The sequence below is a fragment of the Macrobrachium nipponense genome, chromosome 39 (genome assembly GCF_015104395.2).
Source record: "Macrobrachium nipponense isolate FS-2020 chromosome 39, ASM1510439v2, whole genome shotgun sequence".
Lineage (NCBI taxonomy): Eukaryota > Metazoa > Arthropoda > Malacostraca > Decapoda > Palaemonidae > Macrobrachium > Macrobrachium nipponense.
In genome coordinates this window covers 3,206,543-3,226,338 of record NC_061099.1, presented here as the reverse complement: position 1 = coordinate 3,226,338, position 19,796 = coordinate 3,206,543, and the positions used below count along the sequence as shown (strand labels likewise).

Genomic DNA, 19,796 nt, shown 5'->3' with positions numbered 1-19,796 from the left:
AGAATCAGTGGATGCATTTAGAATTTGGACCTGTCCGTGAGAGCCGCACTGTCATCGCTGAATTAGGGCTTGTATTTATCTTTTGTGGTAGACTTTATCTCTTTTAAATCTCATATTTTCCAGCGAAGGTAAATGGCATGGAAAACTTGGACATTTGTAATTGTTTCTTTTTTTAATTTCGTTTTTACCCTTTTTTAAAATTACTAGTTATTCATACGGAGATATAAACTTTTTTTTTTCATACGTGGAGTAGTTCTTTGTGCATGAGTGCAGACCGCCGTGTAAGACAGAAAACTAACGAATAACGCAGGTAGGCCTTGGGCATGATGCCCACGACCATGGACTTAGACCTTGCCCACGACCATGTCCACACATTATATTTATAATAATAATCCGCCGTAGATTTTAGACGTTCGTCCAAATTCACGACAGTTGGCGAATGGCCTAAGGTTGTCGGATTTTGCTCTGAGATAGCAAGTCGAAAATAGTCACGCATTCTCTGTGCAATATTTACAGTCCATATCATTACCCCACGACCGTGAAGCATTGGAAGGGCTTGAGCACTCGGTCAAAAGTCGTTTTTATTTTTATTCACAGTCTGCTTCACCTCATCCTCCTCATTGATGAGTGAAGACTGCTGTGAGATTATGGAATTATATGTTTTTTAGACAGTTTCATGAGTCAGCAGGTAACAAAACGAATTTGGGACCCCCTTCTCCAAGTAGAATTTTTATCTGAGAAATATAAATTTCCCAATTTTTTTTTTTATATAGTTTTACATAGGGGAAATATATCTATTTTTATATGGGATGCAAATGGCATTGGTATATTATTTTATCAGGTAAATTACATTGGAAATGTGATATCATTACAACATAATATTCTAAGTGTGTTAACCATTAAGACCACCTTATACCGCACACTTTTAAAGGGCTTATTATTACTGAGAGACTTCGTAAGGTATACACCATTTGTGTCGCATTGTTTTTGTCCGTCACACCGCATAGCCAGCCACCTGCTACTACTGTGTGGCATTGTATTATCATTCTCTCTCTCTCTCTCTCTCTCAGGTCTCTCTCCCTTCTCTCGCTCTCTCTCCTCTCTCTCTCTCTCTCTCTCTCTCTCTCTCTCTCAATACACAGTTGGCATCCCTCATTGAAGGTTGAAGTACAACAACAACATTGATGACCTTTTGCGAAAGTATTCATGTCCATTGTATTTGTCTTCCGTCCTTCTCTCTCTCTCTCTCTCTCTCTCTCTCCCTCCTCGATATATTTTCCTTTTTCTACATCTTGGATAGCATTGGTGTTTACATATATTTATTTCAAAATTGTTTTTACCCTACGGATTTTCTTATATGTAATTGTTATTTTTTTATTTAAATTAAATGAGATTGCACTGATAATAAAGATTATTCAGTAAATGTACGCACGCCTATGCACGTTAACAATATGCGTATACCTACTGAATAATCTTGCTTACTGCGTAATCAATTTTATAATTTAAAAAATAACAGATTACATATGAGAAAACCCTTTTATAACAACAGCCTTGTTATTATAAAGGACCACTTGCAAAACAGAGCTTTAGGCGTCCTCACTAGCAGAAGTATGCAGAGTTCGTGATACCTAGAATGGTACAAAAAAAGAAAAAAACGACCTTGAGTCGTGGCTACAAGGAGAGAGAAGAGAGAGAGAGTGTAAGGAGGAAAAAAAAGGTATAGACGGGAGATGTAGAGATAATGACGCGGATGAGAATAACTCGAGTTATTATACGAATGAAGGGGAACAGAAGATATGATCAAGGAAATTGTAAGGCTATATCGTGCGTGCGAAGTTGAAACTCTTACTCGGTTGTTGTTTGTTATCATTTACAGTTGTTGGTGCTGTGGAATATTTCATGGAAATTGGTCAGAGTCAAAGACTTGGCGAAATGAAATGAGGAAGGAGAGGCCAGAGAGAATGGAAATTGGACAAGTCAGAGCCAAAGCAAAATAATAATAATAATGTCTTTTATTTCAGTTCTGGGCCATTACAAGGAATACAAAATAAATTAGGAAAAATAAACTAATAATAATAACAATTATTATTATTATTATTATCAGCTCAGGGCTATACAGGGAATGTACAAGTAGAATATAGGATAAGGAAGGTAGAGAGATTGGAAAGTGTTAGAACAATTTAACCAATCAAAAATGAAACAGATATTTCGACTAAGTGTTGTAGAGATGAAAAAATAATTGTATAAATAAAAAAAAAAGTACACCGACTAAGTATTGGAGAAATGAGTATGAGAAGTCATGAGGTTCAGACTTCACCTTCTTGTTTATTTTGTGTTGGATGCGTAGAAAGGAGGAAGAGAGGAGAGGAAAGGAGAGATGGGACTCTTTGTGGTGACGATTGCGGTGGGCCTTCGTAGATGAAGTGTCAACTCGCCCTTTTCAGGAGAGAGAGAGAGAGAGAGAGAGAGAGAGAGAGAGAGAGAGAGAGAGAGAGAGACTGCGTTTCATTTAGATTTAAGTGTACGAGACATTTTTAGGCGTTTGATGAGTTTATTTTTTTATTAGAGATAGTGTTTTGTTTTATTTATACGATATTCTAATAATAATAATTGGTAGACGAAAGAGAAGGCTATGAAACATATAAGGACTTAAAAGTACCCATAGCCCCTGCCCCTTCACAAAGGAACTCCTTACTTGACTAATATGGACATAATCTGGGCAGTGAATATCATTTTCCTAATTCCCGGTCGGAAAAACACTTCCATGTAAAGTGATAAGCGGGAGGGATTAGTTGCTCAGGAAATTATACCCCCCCCCCCCCTAAGTGGTGGCCTGCGCTGCTCTCAACGTAATTTCCAACCTTTGTAAAGGAACTGGGGCTTAAGTTCAGTCAAGTGGTTTCAGTCCGTTTCCGGAAGTAATTTGTAATAATTTCCTGTTTGATTTATATTTATATTTTCCTTACGCGTTGTCATTGATGTTATATTTCCTGTGTTGTGTTGTGTATTTACTAATGCATCTATTAGTTCCTGACTGTTTTATTAACTTGCATGAGGTATGAATATTCTGTACAGTCTCACCGCTAAACCTGCTATCAGTAGGAAGAATAGATGTGAACTGAAATGAACGTCATGTCATATCTTGCGTATGACTTAAGGCTTTTATCAAGGTGGTAATATTCCCAGAACCCTTCTTTTGAACTCCCTGAAGTTTTCGTCATCAGAGTTGATTGAAAGCTTGTGTCATCTCGTCATCATCCACCAATTTACCTAATCAGACTCGACCTCGAGGATACGATTGGTCAGCGTCTCTCTTTTCAAGGTCCCAAGAAGGATGTACGGTTATCAGATGAGACATCCTATCTCGTGGATCCTTCACTGTGGTTAGCTGTCCTTTTTAAGTCAGCTGTCCCCCCCCTCCCCCTCCTTTCCTGGTCACCTATCCAGCACCTCAACCCTGGTGCTGCTCTCTCTCTCTCTCTCTCTCTCTCTCTCTCTCTCTCTCTCCGTGAGCCACTTGCTCACCACCTCCCCTCATCCTATCTGCCTTACTCATGTGTTGAAGGAATCTATGTCAACAGGATCAAGTCTGACCATTCCTATCCGACGCTGAAAGAAATGTTCATATTATTACTTTGGCCTCCTTGCTTGTATCTTACATTTTGTGTTGGGTTAAGAGATATAGCAAGAAAAAAATTGTTGATAAAGGTACCTTGAAGTAGTATCAATGTGTACCCGTTTTTACAAAAATCACATTCCCTGAGAAGTAAGCACATCAATCATATTTAGAAATCATATATGATGAAAAGGAATCCGGTTAGAAAAAAAAACTTATTTGAAAAGTTGCTCTAACTTGAAAAAAAATGTCCTTAGATCGTCGTCTGATACGAAATCACATCAGGTGATTGACAGATCATGACATGACCTCTTGGCGAGCTGACTTGTGTAAATCCTAGTACATTGTCGCAAAGTGATATCTGAGAACTCCGTTTACTCTAGGATCTTCCCCATTCACCAACTTAAGTACAAGTGCACGATAAAATACTGTATGAATTTTTAAAATAAAGAAAATATTGGGCTTTAGCGGTAGAAGTTACTTATCAAGATTATTACAGACAGAAAAAATCTTGGCAGTATTGTTGGCTGTGAAATATTGTTAAAAAATACATTTTCTAAATATGAAAGAAGAATTTTATAATAAGCTAAAGTAAACTGATTGAACTCAGAGTTATAGGCTACCCAAAATGCTGAATTTAGCTCGGGGCCAATGACCTGATCTAAGAAACCTAATTGTGAGAGATGGGTTCAGATTGTGTGTCCAGCCCATCATAGATGAACTCACGTTTTTTGTTTTCGTAGCGTGCTGCCGTGTTAATGGCTTCATTCATTCCAGAATCCTTTTGTGACATCACTATAATAAATGCCCTTTATTTTTTTTAAGCAGACTACAGATAATCGTATACAATAACGCTAATTGAATCTAACTTGAGAGAGTATGGTAAGATTGTAGCCCTTTAAATTCCAAGTTTAAAAAAAAAAGAAAAAAAAAGAGGCAGAGTAAGAAAACTATTTACTTTTTATCGTTATAAAAAATCCACATTTAATTATGTCTCGTTTCCTTCTCCGCGCGTAAAAGATTGGCCAATCTTGACAAGTATGTACCTCGGAAGACTCCGAGCACGGAACCGTGACGCATTGAAGGTCGTTGGTAATGCGTTTTTCTATTTTTTTTCTTTTTTTCTCCATGCAAGAATTGCATTCCCCCCTCTCTCTCTCTCTCTCTCTCTCTCTCATCTCCTCGTCTCTCTCGCTCTCTCTCTCGTCTCTCCTCTCAATCTCTCTCTCTCTGTGTGTGTGTGTGTGTAATGTGTATTGTATGGTCTTAATGTATGGTAACATCTTTGTAGACCATTAATTTTTTTAGATACTTCTGCAGAATTCCGTTGAGTTGGAGAGGCATTTGTATAGTATATGTGTGTTGAGTAACAATAACTGGAAAAATTATAAATAAGAAATACTATCCATCCTATAATATATATATATATCATATATATATATATATATAGATTATATTATATTATTATATTATATATATATATATATATATTTATTATATTATATATATATACTATATATATAACACACACACACACACACACATATATATATATATATATATATATATATATATATATATATGCACTCATATATGCAATGTGTGTGCTTATTTGTAAATTTGTACACTTACATGTATATACTGTATATGCCCTTGTGTAGTTTCACCGGTATCCGAGCCATCTAGACTTCCCAGAAACACTTGAAGTCAAGAGGCTTTTGTTTATCTTGAGATTTATTTGCGGGGATTTTCCTATTCTTGCTGCGCCGTTTAAGTGTTGGCTTCGGCGAAGTCGTGCATTCATAAAAATCTTGAGGACTGGGATGATATCTGTTCAGGTTCTTTTCAGGACTGCATTCTGTTTTCGAAGAGCGTGGTCGAATTTCTACAGAATTCAGTTAATGCCTATAGCGAGATTCTTTCTTATTTCTAGTGTTGATAAGGATTGTGATCATTGTATTTCCGAATAAGTTTCGTCTTAGACATTGAACCGGTTTTATTTCTCTATTAAAAAAATCATAAATACTTTTAAGTGTTTTCGGCCAAAAAGCTTTTCGTGTTTCGTTTTTGTTATGTTTTATGTATTGCTTTTCAAGTGCTTATACAATAAGTTTTTGTAGATATTCGGTGTCTAGGTGTATCACATGTCGACCAAAAGTGCTTTCCAGTAATTCTCTCTCTCTCTCTCTCTCTCTCTCTCTCTCTCTCGTCTCTCTTCTATCGTCGATCTCTCTCTCTCTCACACACACCCACACCCACCAGCACACACACACACACACCCACACACACACACACAGTTACTGTGGTTATAAACTCGAAGATAGCTCTGTAAAAGATCAGCCTCTTATGGTCCCTTCTCACTTGTGGTGTCTACATTGTCGATCAAATGATAATTGCCTTGTTGTCCTTTGAACGCTCTTTCCAGTATAAAACCTTATTACTCTACAATTACACGTGTATATCTACACATACCTACTTACGCACCTCTGCTGAAAGTATTGAATGACAACATTTGCCAAGTTCCGACCGCAACTCTTTTTCTGTTTTGCGTGTGAAATGGATATCGGTATTTGAGACTCTCTCTCTCTCTCTCTCTCTCTCTCTCTCTCTCTCTCTCTGTGTGTGTGTGTGTGTGTGTGTGTGTGTGTGTGTGTGCGCGCGCATAAAGTCATCAATTCACTGCTTAGTGTTGACATAAATTTGAATAGTAAATTCTTTTGACTCGCAGTGTTCTAACCAGTGCATATTCGTGGGAAAGAAAGCCCAGATTATCCTACCAACACCAACACCAACAACTGGATACTAGAATTCATTCACCGTCCCGTTAGGTATCCGTTAGGTGCGTAAGACAGACTAAATTCAGTTAGGGAAACTTGGTCACAAAGATATGCTCGGTAGAAGAAGCAGCATCCGAATAGGGGTTAATGGGCTCGTATCTCCAGCATGGTTGGTTATTTGAGACGAATTCTCTCTCTAGGAACTAACTCAACCAGAGAGGAAATAAATAGAGAGCGTGGACGCCGTCATTGTGTTATTGCAGTATCCGCGGTCGCTTGAGAAATTTCAGGTTTCGTTTTCACACGCTTTCCAGTTTCCTTAAGATGGATTGCGTTAGTGACGCGTGAGTTTAAAACCTCCGTCTCTCACTCCATTTCGCTCGTGGTATGTATTCGCAATCTCGAGGTTTCAGGACGTTTACAGGACGCTAAACGCAAGAACTGATATGACACTTCTTTTTGAACTTTGGAAAAAGATGCCACTTCCTGATATTTCATGGTTTGACGAATGAAATCGTCATAGATTTTTTACTTGCATTTTATTATATAAAGTTTCCTAGTTAGGTCTAGCTTACGATATGTCATTTAGACTACACTTGCCTTGCCTCTAGCTAGGTCTTTAAGAAAGAAAATGCTTAAATGTTTGCATTAGTGACATACCAATATTAATATTTTCAGTGCTGAATCACTAATATCACTTCAGATCAGCGAAGTTTTAACATCATTATAGGTTATGCTTTTTTTTTATGTACTCTCCTCATACATGAACCTAGATTTGTGAATCCAAAATTAATCTTCCTCAGATTCTGTCCAATTAGTATATGTGTGTTTCAAATAGACACAGTGATTTTTAACGCCTCAGTTTATTCTTCCTCTTAGGAAACAACCATCACTGTCAGCATTGTATGAAAAGGAAGAATGCTCTTGTATTGTAGTAAAACTTCTTTTTTACTTTGAAATGAAAAAGTAATTCAAAGGAAACTTAATTAACCCCAGAATAAGCTGTACTGTGTTTTGTCATGTATACGGAGGGAATATTATAACTGATGATTTCTACTGAATATACTGAAACTGATGACTGATTGTTTGTACATCACAGGTGAGGGTAACCAAGCTCTACAAGAGTTCTTAGCATCGCGCAATCCACGCCAGCAACACTCTGCCACCTTAGAGTCGTACCTCATCAAGCCTATCCAGCGCATCCTGAAGTACCCTCTGCTTCTGCAGCAACTCAAGGCTCTGACCACCCCGGGTTCTGATGAGCATAGACATCTAGTTGGTATGTACAACTCACAGCTTCTCTCTCCCCCTCTTCTTCCTCATAACTCTTCTTGTCCTATTTCTTCACTGGATGAGACAGAGTGACTTGACAGATTCAAAAGTAACAGTTTTGCCTCTGTCCAACATCATCATCATCACCTTCATGCGATTTGGGGTAGCAGATGATGTACGAAGCCCTGGGATATATGACCAAGATGTTTGTCATTTCTGCACAGCCAATTTCGTTTTCGGTATCATTTTGGTTTTTTGCTGCTTGCTCCGTTTTCACTCCAGCAGACTTTTGTTTCTCACCCTTCAGTTTTCTTTCTTTTGAGTTTCAGATGGTTCTCGCTTTGACTGATCAGTTTTGCAGACCCTTTCGGAGGGTTGGTTTTTGGTCTTCCGTGCTTTGCAGTTTTTTTCTCATTGAACGGCTTTTCCATCTAGTTCACTCTTTGTGTGCATTACAGTACTTCACTTTATAATTGTTTTTTTTTTTTATTGCACATGTAATGGATTTCAGATTCATGTGTTTCTTGACAGTCCTCATGACAGGGTGAATTTATATTTGTTATTGAACTTATTCTCTTAAGATTTGTTGTTTTATGCTCACTTCCTGAAAGTCAGTCTATCTTATACTGAATGAAAAAGAAACCAATATATTTCATGAACTAGCTTTTGAAATAAGTGTTTGTGTGCTGTGACAAAATACAGTACTGTTAAAAGGCATCTTAGGTACTGTATACAAAATGAAACTGATTGAATATAAGTAACTGAAGTATTGCGTTCCTCTGAATTTTGACAATGAACATTTAACTGATGGTATTGTAGCATTTAAATACATTATATAAGCATGATTTGCCTTTCTGCTAATAACAGAATTTATTATGAGGGTTATAATTGCATGTTGCACATTTAAGATTCAGTTGAGTTTCACCTGAACAAGTTAAACTTTGGTATTTCAGCATTTAATTTTTTTTATTCTTTTCCAGTTGAAGTATTGAATGGTAATTAAAACAAAACCTTAGCATGCTCTAGTAAATTACATACAGATGTAACTTTTTTAAAAGAGTTGGTATTGTTTTCTTTCAGGCAAAAATCCATGGTATACTATTTTATTGCTTGCTCTGTACAAAGTAACGAGAGGGATCTCAGCTTTAAACGTGAAATCCTGTTTGCTCATTATTTCATTTGGTGATTGGTAATGGTGAAGAATGATTTGTTTACACTTGTAGCAGAGAACCAAGCTGACTCTGGCTTGGTTCTGTGCAGACTTTCATTCCTGACTTACCCATGACTATTTCACGCGGTTCCTCAAATGCTGGTTATCCTTGACCTTATGTCAGAAGTTCTCTGCTATTTCACTTGAAAATAATTTGCTATACAACATCTGAAAAATATGGTAAACAAACTACTTTCCCCACATGTTAGATGTAAAGCAACCTATAGCTCAAGAATTTCAGACCATATCAGTATTTTAGGAATCCAAGTTCAGCCTTATGCTCCTTTTAGTACCAAGTATTGTTATTTGTTTTGTTACCAAAAAGGTCACATTTATGTCTGAGGTGACTACTACCCCCATAATACAGTACTATATATGAAGTGCAAACCACCTTCCATACCTTGCAGTGAAGACAGAATCACTGACAGAGTACCATTCGCCTAAAATATTTGCTGTAGAGTAAGTAAAGGGGTTGCATTTACACAAGATCAGGAGACAACTCTTCAGGCATAAATTTTAATGAAAAGTTTTTTACTAAATTATGCAGGTAGTTGGTGAAATCTTTCTACAATTGTGATGCCCCCTAATAATCTTAAGACAGTGAACACTAGCACTAGATTCGTAGGTTTTCTTGGGATAAGTTTGAAATACTGTATTGTGAATTGTGGTAAACTTTCATATAACTGACCCATATAAGAAAATGTGAAGGTAATAAGAAGTTAGGTGTAAATAAAATATTGGTGAAATTAGCATGAAATGAAAAATTGCAGCAAAACATGAATACCCTTGGATAATTGGGCACCCTGAGTTAGTTTTGCAATCTCTTATGAACATTACCACTCATAACAACAAGAAAATGAGTACAGTACTGTATGTTGATGTTACAGTACTTTAGATTCTGCACTCTATGAGAGAGTGTTCATTTTGTTTCTCTTGTATAATATTTTTACTTATAGCTCAAGAGGTAACATGTGACAAAGAACCCAATACTATACAGTCAGATGCAGACTTCTGCAGTGTTAGCAGTGCAAATCATTCATGACCATTATCATATCAGGTCAATGAATATTGGATGCAATTCTTTTTGGTTTGTTTTTGTCACCTTACACTTTTTAAAACTGCTTTTGAAGCTGTACAAGCTTTAGTAGGACACATAGAGAGCAAAGCAGATCTATGTTTTTAGTTCCATTATTATTTTTGCTATTAGTGTTAATGTTTGGCCCACTTAGCTTCTATTCATTATGCAACAAGTGTAAGCAATTTTTGAAGGGCTCATCTGACACCTTGTCTGTAACAACAGAGGCCCTGAAGGTCATGGAGAAGGTAGCCGAGCATATCAACGAGATGCAAAGGATCCATGAGGAATATGGTGCAATATTTGACCATTTATTCCGTCAACATCAAAAGTCTTGCAAACAAGTAAGTGACCATGTACAGATCCATATTGTAAAGAACCCCATTTGAAAGTGTGTACAATGACTAATACTTTTAACAGCCTTGTAGTGGATGTTGTAACTTTTATTTTTATTTTCAATCCCTGCAAGTTTTCCTTTTGCTTGGAAATCCCTCAATAGTTGTTATAATAATGAAATTTTGATACAAAATTGACAACATTTATATTCAACATAGGAACCTAGGATCTCACATGGTCCACACCTCCCACAGCCAATCGACCTCTCTCCGGGGGACCTCCTCTACTATGGAGGTGTTGAGTGGCTCAATATCTCCGATTTCCTCGGCAAGATCAAGAAGGGCCTGGAACTTCATGCCATGTGCTTTGTCTTCAAAACAGCTGTCGTCTTCTTATGTAAAGAGAGACTTAGACAGAAGAAAAAGCTGATGGTTAGTTCAGTAGTAAGTGTGAATAAAAGGGGTTTGTTTTCTCTTCATTTCTTATGCTTTAGGATGAAAATCTAATTTTAGTTACAGTTATGAAAGGCACTTTAATTTCTTTGCTTCTTAGTCTGCTTAATTATAGGAAGAATTTCATTTTTATTAAAGAGGTTTTATTTGTAGTGCCATACGTCAGTTATACAAATACTATTTTAAAGAGGACGGTGATTAAAGCATGTGGTAGTTATTTGGCAACTTTTTAAGCAAGAAATACAATTCTTTTATCAGATTTGAAGAATGTGCAAAAGCATATAAATTATTTATTTAAGCTTTAAATATTAAAATTATTGCATGTTAAATATTCAATTAAATATCTTGGAAATATTTTAATTACAGTATTAATAGTATGTATTCTAAATTGTATCAATAGTTTCCATAGTATTTTGCTCTTTGATTTTAAAATTCACAATGCTTTGTACGTATATGTTTTTGCATCATGCCTTTGAACTCTTTTATAGAAAAAATTTCCTTTAGACATTTTTGCTTTTTTATCATAACATTCTGTTGCTTTTAAACTTCCAAATTTGTAGCAGCCATAATTATTTACGTAAACATTATGGCTAATACGTTGCTCATTTTGCAGGGTGCTCCTGGGAAGAATAGTTCATCAGAAGTTGAAATTATTAGGTATCAGGTGCTCATCCCAGTGACAGAAGTGCAGGTTAGAGCGTCTTCTATGAAAGACATGGACTCTCACTTTCTTTGGGAACTTATTCACCTCAAAAGCCAATTACAACGACGGTCTGAAAAAGTCTATCATTTATCTAATAGGTATGTAACAAAGTTGCAATTGTCAACATTCATGTTCACGTAAGTAGTATAGTAATATGGTACCATATAGTTAGACTAACTTGCAGAAACTCAGGTGCTATGTAATTTGGCAGTTAATTTTATTGCAGTGCTGTGTAACTTGACCAACTGTATGTTTCCATTGGATAAAACTACTACATCAGCAGCAACACATCCAAATTACATTCTCAAGCAAAGACAGAATTGAAAATAGAATGTTAATGAAATACTTTTATCATTTTGATCAAAATGTGTGCATTAAACTTTTCTGTTTCTCTCTTTGGAGAGCTATTAATTGCCTTCATCTTGTTTTACAGTACATCAGAATTTCGAAATGCTTTCCTGAAGACTATACGACAGATCATCAGGGAATCTGTACGCAATATGAACATCCCAGCCAATAAACCATCATCATCCTCTTCCAGCGTTTCAAACAAAGGGAACACAAACACATTACAGCCATCACGGTCGGCACAAAAGAAAAAGACTCCCATGTCAGTATGAGGACTCGGTGAAGTATTTTGACTCGACATCACGTTTTGTTTGTAGTTTTTTTAATTATGATATATTTTGAGATAAGTTTTGCTTGAATCATGCTCACGTAGGTTATAAATTCTCAATTTTACATATGATTGTCTTCAATTGATATCATTTAAAAACTTTATTGACGTTCCTAAGCAATTGCTTCAAAAATAATCTAATTAAACTTAAGTGAACCTTGGGAAGATTTGTTTACAGTGGATAATTAACTGATAATTTACCAGTCTATTAATAATTAATTGATCAGTACTTCCTATGTTGCTTAGCTTATTACAGCATATTTCTCTCATATTATTAAGATGGTAAGCATTATTTTAAGAATGCACTTTCTTGTCTATTTGAAGAAACTCTAAAATTATTAATAAACTTGAAGATCAAGTTAGTTACTCTCCCTGTAAGCACCCAAGGTGGATACATATATGTAATGACATAAATATTTTATTGATACATTTCTTTAGATTTAAGTAACATAATTTTATGCTTAATTTAATTTAGTGTGTTATTAGCATTAAGGAATGAAATTAATAATATTTAGCAGAGTAAATTGTTATTGCATGATGACAGTTTTCAACTGCTAAATCCTGACATACCAATCATATTTGCTTGTCTTATTCTTAAGAATAATAATGAGTACTTCCTATCACTGTCTTTTATAATGAATTTTCTATTATTTCTAAGTCCTTTATTTACCTGGTTCTGTCTGTTCTTGTCTACTGTATTTTTGTTAAAATCACTGGGCTAGTTTACGGTGTACTCCGTGAGGGCACGAGAGGTTTGTCTTCAGTTGCTCTGTTAGACTGTACCGCAGCCGCTTAAAAACTCGGGATAACCCAAGGCCATCCTATAATAGACCTGCTATGAATTGGAAGAGTTAGCTTGAGTCATGATGGACTTTTCTCGTTGCCTCGAAAACTAGTGAAAAGGAATACTTGCGTGTGGCAGCATCCCTTCCCTCAGTGGAGGGTCAGTCAACTGTGCCCTGAGCGGCCCTTTCTCCCACAGAGTACAGTCGGCAACCCTGCAACGACATTCTGCAGGTAACATAGATTATGACAACCTGGAGAGCTACGACAACGTGCCCGAGACGCAGATCGGGCATGACCAGTCCAACTTCCGCACACGCAGCAAGACAATGTCGGATGGCATGGGTGAGTCCCGCCCGCCAGCCTCTCCCGGGCGGCACCAGTGAGGGTGGGGTCAGGGAGGGAATCATGACATTATGACCCGTGACTCAGTGAGCTCAAGGCCGTTGTAAATACTGTGTGAAAAATATTCAAGAAGAACAGTGTTATCCCGAAGGAAATCACGTGCGGTCTACAGCTCACTCCGCGTCCTCTCCCACCACCAGACGAACTCAGTGATTCAACCACCAAGAGCGACGGCGGCAAGGACGAAACGGGAACGCGGTCGGAGGGCGAGGAGGAGGTAATAGAGAAGAAAAAGGCGACCCTGGGGCGAACCCCTAACCATCTCTCGCTGTCCACCACCTCGACGCTCTCTACGGGCTCCACCGGCTCCATGGCCAAGCTTATCCAGGCCTCTAACCAGCCATCACAGTATCAGCCAGCCAAGAGTGTTGGTAAGCTTGCAAGCAACAAAATAATATTAATGTGCATGATTATTTTTTATGTTTGGCTTTGGGTTGTATGTGGTATTAGTAGTATGGAATGTGAGAAATATCTTTGCATTTTGATTCATGTTGAGATTCATATTTCACACCCTAGAATTATTAAAAATGACTGCTAACAGTTATGGAATGTCCGAATTGCTAGTTTAAACATCCAATAAACTTTATTCTATTATATATATATATATATATATATTATTATAGATATAATATTATGTATATATAATATATAATATATATAAATGGTATATTATTATATATTTAATTTATATATATTATATATATAATTCAGATAGATAATTATATATGTTATTATAAATATATATAAATTTATATAATCTATTTTGTATGTATGTGTATGTATATGTATATGTATATGTATATGTAACTTTGTTCATATATATACACTTATAGGGATATAATCCACAATGCTGTAAAATCTGTGTGGATATATAAAATACTATATATTTCTTTTACATAAGGATTTTACATCATTGTGGATTATATCCTCATTTACTTAGAGGTACGACACAGTACCTAGCTTCTGCACATATACATTATAAATTCCCATCTTAGAGCAGTTGACATGTTAAACTTTCATAGTCAGTTCCTAAAGTTAATTGCATTGCTCCAGTTACATAGTCATTATAGGATTCCCAGTAATTAGACTCCTGTATATATGTACATTTTGTACTACTACTAGATGCCTTCATTAGTTGTTTCCCAAAATTATTGCTCAAAGAAGATTATTAAAATTGTTGCAGCAGAAGATTTTGTAGTAAAATTTGAAGGAGAAAATCACTTTTGAATATCAACATATTAATGATTATTATATATTTTAAGCACTTCTGCCCAAATTTCCAGTACGAAGCTTTCTGATACTCACAAGGTGGTGCTTATGAAGAGTTGATAAAGTACAGTAGTACAGTATACCTTTTTCTGAGAAGCCACTTTGTGCTTTTAATTTTTATTTTTCCAATCGGTTTGCAGACTACGTTTTTCCAATAGATTTTCTGCCTTGCATATGCAGTATTACAAGAAGATACTGTTTTATTAATTTCATTTTGTAAGAAAACCCCATTCTTTGCTTGCCTTAGTTTTGTCATTTTTCACTTGCTATATGTTACAGGGTACCATTTTCTCATAATTTTTTCTTATTTATTGCCACAGCTTTATAACGATAGTCTAGCACCTGTCTTTTGTAATTTTTCAATTAAAAATATTTGCAAACACAGTATTAGCTACTTGAACTTGCCTTAAATTTTATTAAAATTATTGCCATTTAATTTTACAAGAGCTTCCCTTATGTAACTTTATGAGAAGAACAGTATTCACAGTATTCACACCACAAAGCTTATTTTTAGAATTGATGCAAGACAACATTATAAGACATGATTTAACATTGCATGAGTCCCCAGCCATACCAGTATTCATTAAATTACCTAAAGTAAATTTCTCTACAGTTTCAGATGATACCTCCTAATTCCCACTTATTTTTCTGATCTTTGTTGAAGATTCAGTACATAAATCACTAACCAATGTAACTGGCATGCCATTGATTACTGTATACAAACAATAACTTACCATGGGTAATAACAGTGTTATGTAGGGAGTAATAACAGTGTTATGTTGGAAGCAGCATAGTTAAAGTTCTTTGTAATCATAGGCAACAAAAAAGTACTTTCAACTGGTGATTTCTGTTGTGTTATCCTTAGCTCATCACTCATAACTCATACCTTTAAAATGATTGAAAGGACTGGTTCATGAAGTTAGTTACAGAGATAAATATTATAACTTCACAGGTTTGATATTTGTACTAAAGTGTTATTCCATACAGTACCTTTATATTAGTTCTTGTTTGGAGTAAATGGATTCTTTCAAATTTATATATGTGCCTTTAATCTTTGCAGAATCATGTATGGTAATTTGACATTACCTAGTCTGTGAACTACATTGTTATTAATGTAGAGTAATTTTGAAATTATAAAAAAATTTCTAGTAATAATGGAATTTTTATTTCAGTAATATATACTTTACAGTAAAAATAACATGTATTAACAATCACATCAGAGGTTTGTAGAAACTTTCAGTATTTTTTCTTAATGTTCATGTTAAAATTAATTCAGTTGGTACTTTAATTCCTTTATTAAAATTGTCATTACATATTTGTACAATAGAAGTCACAATATTTATTGCTCATTACAGAATGGGATCCAGTTTCATATTTATTCCTACATTTAAATTATAAAAAATATAAAAAATAAGTACTGCAATAAATTGAATTAGATGGTTCCTTTTAGTGTGGGCTTTTGATTGAAAAGGAGAAAATAGGATAACCTGAACGATTTGCTGATGATAATATCGTAATTACACATTTTTGTTTGCTATCTTCATAATACATAGTGGTTCTGTACTTTTGCAAAGACAGTTCACAAATGGAAACTACTAATTTTAGGGGCTTTGAAGGTAATGGGGAACATTTATAGATCATAGGTACTTGATACTCTATAATAAAATGAATGGTGCTACCTGTCTAAAGAGTAAAACTTCTAAACATTAGTGTTAAATTTGTTTTGCAAATTCATATAGCTTTTAACCTTACCCAGTAGCTACTAACTTGGGGAATTTATAATGATTTGGATTTTATTACAGAAAGTTTGCCTCTGTAGTGGTTTTACTTGCAATTTTTGCCCTTGCCAATTATATTCTATTTGATAATTACCCACACTAACAGTTGGCATGTAAGCAATTTACAAAGCTTAGTATGTAAGTTATTGGTTCTTTTTCTTTGTAGGTAAAGGATTAATAGTTTTCCTTGAGGTTGGTTTTATCATTAATTTAGTAAGGTGAATCTTGGCAAAATTACCTCATTAACTACCCATTTGTGTTACGTATTCACTGAAGAGACAGTGATGATTCTCCTGGAGAGAGAGAAGCATATTTGCATAACCTTAGGAAATTGTAGTTTGTTATTCCCAATGTAATGGGATTTTTTTTTCTTCAGACAGACTAGTATTGTACTTTTAATTCTATTTTTGCATACTTTTTAACAGACTATATTTCAAGAACCAAATTTCCACTTTCAGATCTTTTGCCGACCTATATTCTATAAATATAGGGGTATATTTTTTATATTAATTTTATACAGTATTCTGATTTCATGAAATTTCGTGACACTAATGGCAACCTACTTAAAAGGTATGTTTAGGGAGGCTGATTTTTAACAAAGAAAGATAGTTCATCTTCAGCCATTTTTCTGTAATATGTCAGCTAATATGACTTTTTGAGTGACCCACTCACAACTCTGTAGACTTGTTAATGTTTATATAGGAATAGAGGGACTTTGAAAAAACTATCAGCCTTTTTATAGTCAACTGCCTCATACCAAATGTCAAACTTGATTGCTGAAGATTATTTACCGATTTGATTAGTTTTTGTTACTACATTACATCACTGATATGAAATCATATTAAGTGACTAGTAAAGTTAGTTACCTAGGTAACTGGAATGTAGTGGGGGCTAAGTCTATTTAGTGTTTGGCATCAGTGTTTTTATTTACTTACAGTAATATGTATTTAATTAATACTCTAGAATAAAGTACTATTTACTGAATTATCATTTGGTGAGACAGTATTTTGCTTTCAGGTAGTAACAGTAGGCTTTGTATTGGGTTAGGCTTAATTGTGAATTGTATAATTCATAAGGATCTTTAGTCCATTATTATCTTCTTTTTTTTTTTTTTTTTTTTTTTTCTTTAATCCCCCTCTTCCCTCTTTGTAGCGGGAAAGGTGGGGCACTTAAAAAGGCTTATCCTACCACATACTCCTATGTCCAGGGCTATATGCATTCATAATTTCTGTGATTGCATTAGTAATTTTTTTGTGCATCATGAATGATTGATATACATACATCAGTTTTTTAATAAGTGAAGTTTGTGCATAAACCCATTAATCATAAGTAGCCTTATTTCCATGCATATGGCTCTTGTCACATTTGCTATGAGAACCTGACAGACAAAGAACCCACTACACATAGCCTGACCATCCACCATAGGATTCTGTCGTGTTCAGACTATTCCAAGTTGCTCTTCCAGAAACATTTTGCATTTTTTATATGATACTATTTAGTATTTTCATTTGGTCTTATATTGCATACTTACACATCTTGATGATGGTACTCACCTAAAATTATTGTAGTTGAAAAATAAGAGGTAGTTGTAAATGTTAAGTTTCTTAAAATTAATGGTAGTTATGTGTCATTGGCGTTTCTTGCCACCGAGTGTAAATGTGAGTAGTACTACCGTTTTCCTCTTAGTGAGAATTAATTTTGATTACTCTTGGAATTTTGAGATTGTTTAAAATTTCTGTTCTTTGTTTCCTATTATCAGCATTATTTTATGCAGAAACTCATTTTGGATATATTTTCATGCCGAGATTCAGTTTTTTGTTCTTGTCATTTAACTGTGGCTGTTGTGTCTGTAGCAGGCTTTCCTAATGTTTGTGGATTGTTCTGCCACCTTGGGGAGATACTTTTCTGCTGCCTTCTAGCTTCTCCTGTGTTTGTGCTACCTACTATCACCCCTTACTGTTGTTGGAGTTCCCTAGCTATGGATTTTTTGTTTGTGGGCTGTTAAACCCATTTTTTATTCTTATTCCTTTTTATACTTATTCAAGATGCAGTTACACAAGTTTCTGTATGCAGTGGAGTATTTGGTAAGATAAACCACCATCAAATTAAATATTTTCAAAACTATAGTATTACTAAAAATTCACATATTGCAACAATGTTAATTGATATATTACAAACTTCATGGAATAGAATAGAACAATTCCTGGAGTTAGACTACACAGTGCTATATTGCACGCCCTGCACACCAACTTCCTTTGACGCAAATCCTTCTTGGATCAGTGCTTACAGGTCTTCAGTTATGGTGGTGAAGACAAGCAATGGTGAGCCAAGATGTCCTCTCACTACATGTGGTACAGATCTACCTCCTCTTAATGGGAAAGTCGTGGCAGCAGGCGATGGAGAGTCTGGAAGGATCTTCCATGACATTTCAATGTTTACTGAGGACCAGTTGTCTTGTGGAGCCTTGCATACTTTGATATGCAGAGACTGAAAGCTTTCAAATCCATTAGGGTCTCAGATGGATGGCCCTCTTGTAGGCTAGTTTGGCTTTGCAGATGCTCAGGTCAATGATGTAACCAAAAACCCTGACATGCCAACATCTTGACCAAAGTGAAGTCCTATACAGATGTGTCATGTCATTCTTGTTAGTGCCTCCCATTTCACCATTTTATTGTTGCTTATTGGAGTGTGGACATAGCACTTCATCCTTCTTTTGCCTTGGTTTAGATTCTGCTGGTATTTAGGCAGCACAGTCTCTTGCTCTTGGGTACCCTGAATGTAATCATTTGCCTCATGGTATTATCTTCTCACGCAAGCTATTGTGTGCACTCATCTTCATCTTCTCCCACATCCTACTCCTCCCACATAACATTAGCAAGTCTTGGGAACATTAGCTGAAGGGAGGGAAAAATTTAATTAGATCAGAGAGCAAGATGCATACGTTACTCATGATAAAAAATTAAATAAAAACATAAGTCTGTCATCACCACTAAAATCAATGTTAATGTTGCTGTAGTTTTAGTCAGTTTTCATCACTGTCATTACTTCAGTGGGGGAACATCCCACACCCAGGCTCAGTCGTCCTATAAAATAGTTATACGTATCTTGACCCAATCTCTGAAATGTCCTAGAACGTCCCCTTAATTGTCTTGTAATTTGTAATCAAATGTAGTACCTAAAACCATGCATGACAAGCTCTTCCATTGGAACAAGGGCTGTAGCAGGCCAAATATTCTCCTAGGTTATATTGTCTGGAGTTCATATACATTTTTTTAAAGTTTTGCCACATCTTTGAGAGCCATTTTTCACCTTTTTTACATTCATCACCAACTATTTAGCTTTAGGAACCCAAATATTCTAGAACTTTCCAGCAATATTGGCAGCATAGTGGGGGCATAAAGAGACATCACAAAGTTCTGGTGAATTTCATGTCTGGAAGCATAC

At 35.5% G+C, this 19,796-nt stretch overlaps 1 protein-coding gene and 1 long non-coding RNA gene across 15 annotated transcripts in view; one reads left to right on the top strand and one right to left on the bottom strand.

Annotated features, from left to right (window-relative positions):
• The window catches only part of LOC135210038 (protein still life, isoform SIF type 1-like), a 457,406-nt gene that overhangs the window by 415,693 nt on the left and 21,917 nt on the right, over nt 1–19,796 (top strand). For 10 of the 13 annotated variants that reach the window (XM_064242819.1, XM_064242818.1, XM_064242811.1 and 7 more), the window contains 7 exons: nt 7,493–7,672; nt 10,176–10,294; nt 10,505–10,729; nt 11,352–11,539; nt 11,875–12,051; nt 13,100–13,245; nt 13,446–13,676. In XM_064242819.1, coding sequence (XP_064098889.1) covers nt 7,493–7,672; nt 10,176–10,294; nt 10,505–10,729; nt 11,352–11,539; nt 11,875–12,051; nt 13,100–13,245; nt 13,446–13,676 — 1,266 coding nt within the window. The remainder of the gene's footprint in view (nt 1–7,492; nt 7,673–10,175; nt 10,295–10,504; nt 10,730–11,351; nt 11,540–11,874; nt 12,052–13,099; nt 13,246–13,445; nt 13,677–19,796) is intronic. The other 3 variants (XM_064242815.1, XM_064242814.1, XM_064242812.1) reach the window with 3 other exon arrangements.
• The window catches only part of LOC135210044 (uncharacterized), a 70,763-nt gene continuing 66,620 nt past the window's right edge, over nt 15,654–19,796 (bottom strand). Inside the window, exon 7 of one of the 2 annotated variants that reach the window (XR_010313440.1) lies at nt 15,654–19,246. This is a non-coding gene — a long non-coding RNA (uncharacterized LOC135210044). The remainder of the gene's footprint in view (nt 19,247–19,796) is intronic. The other variant, XR_010313439.1, reaches the window with a different exon arrangement.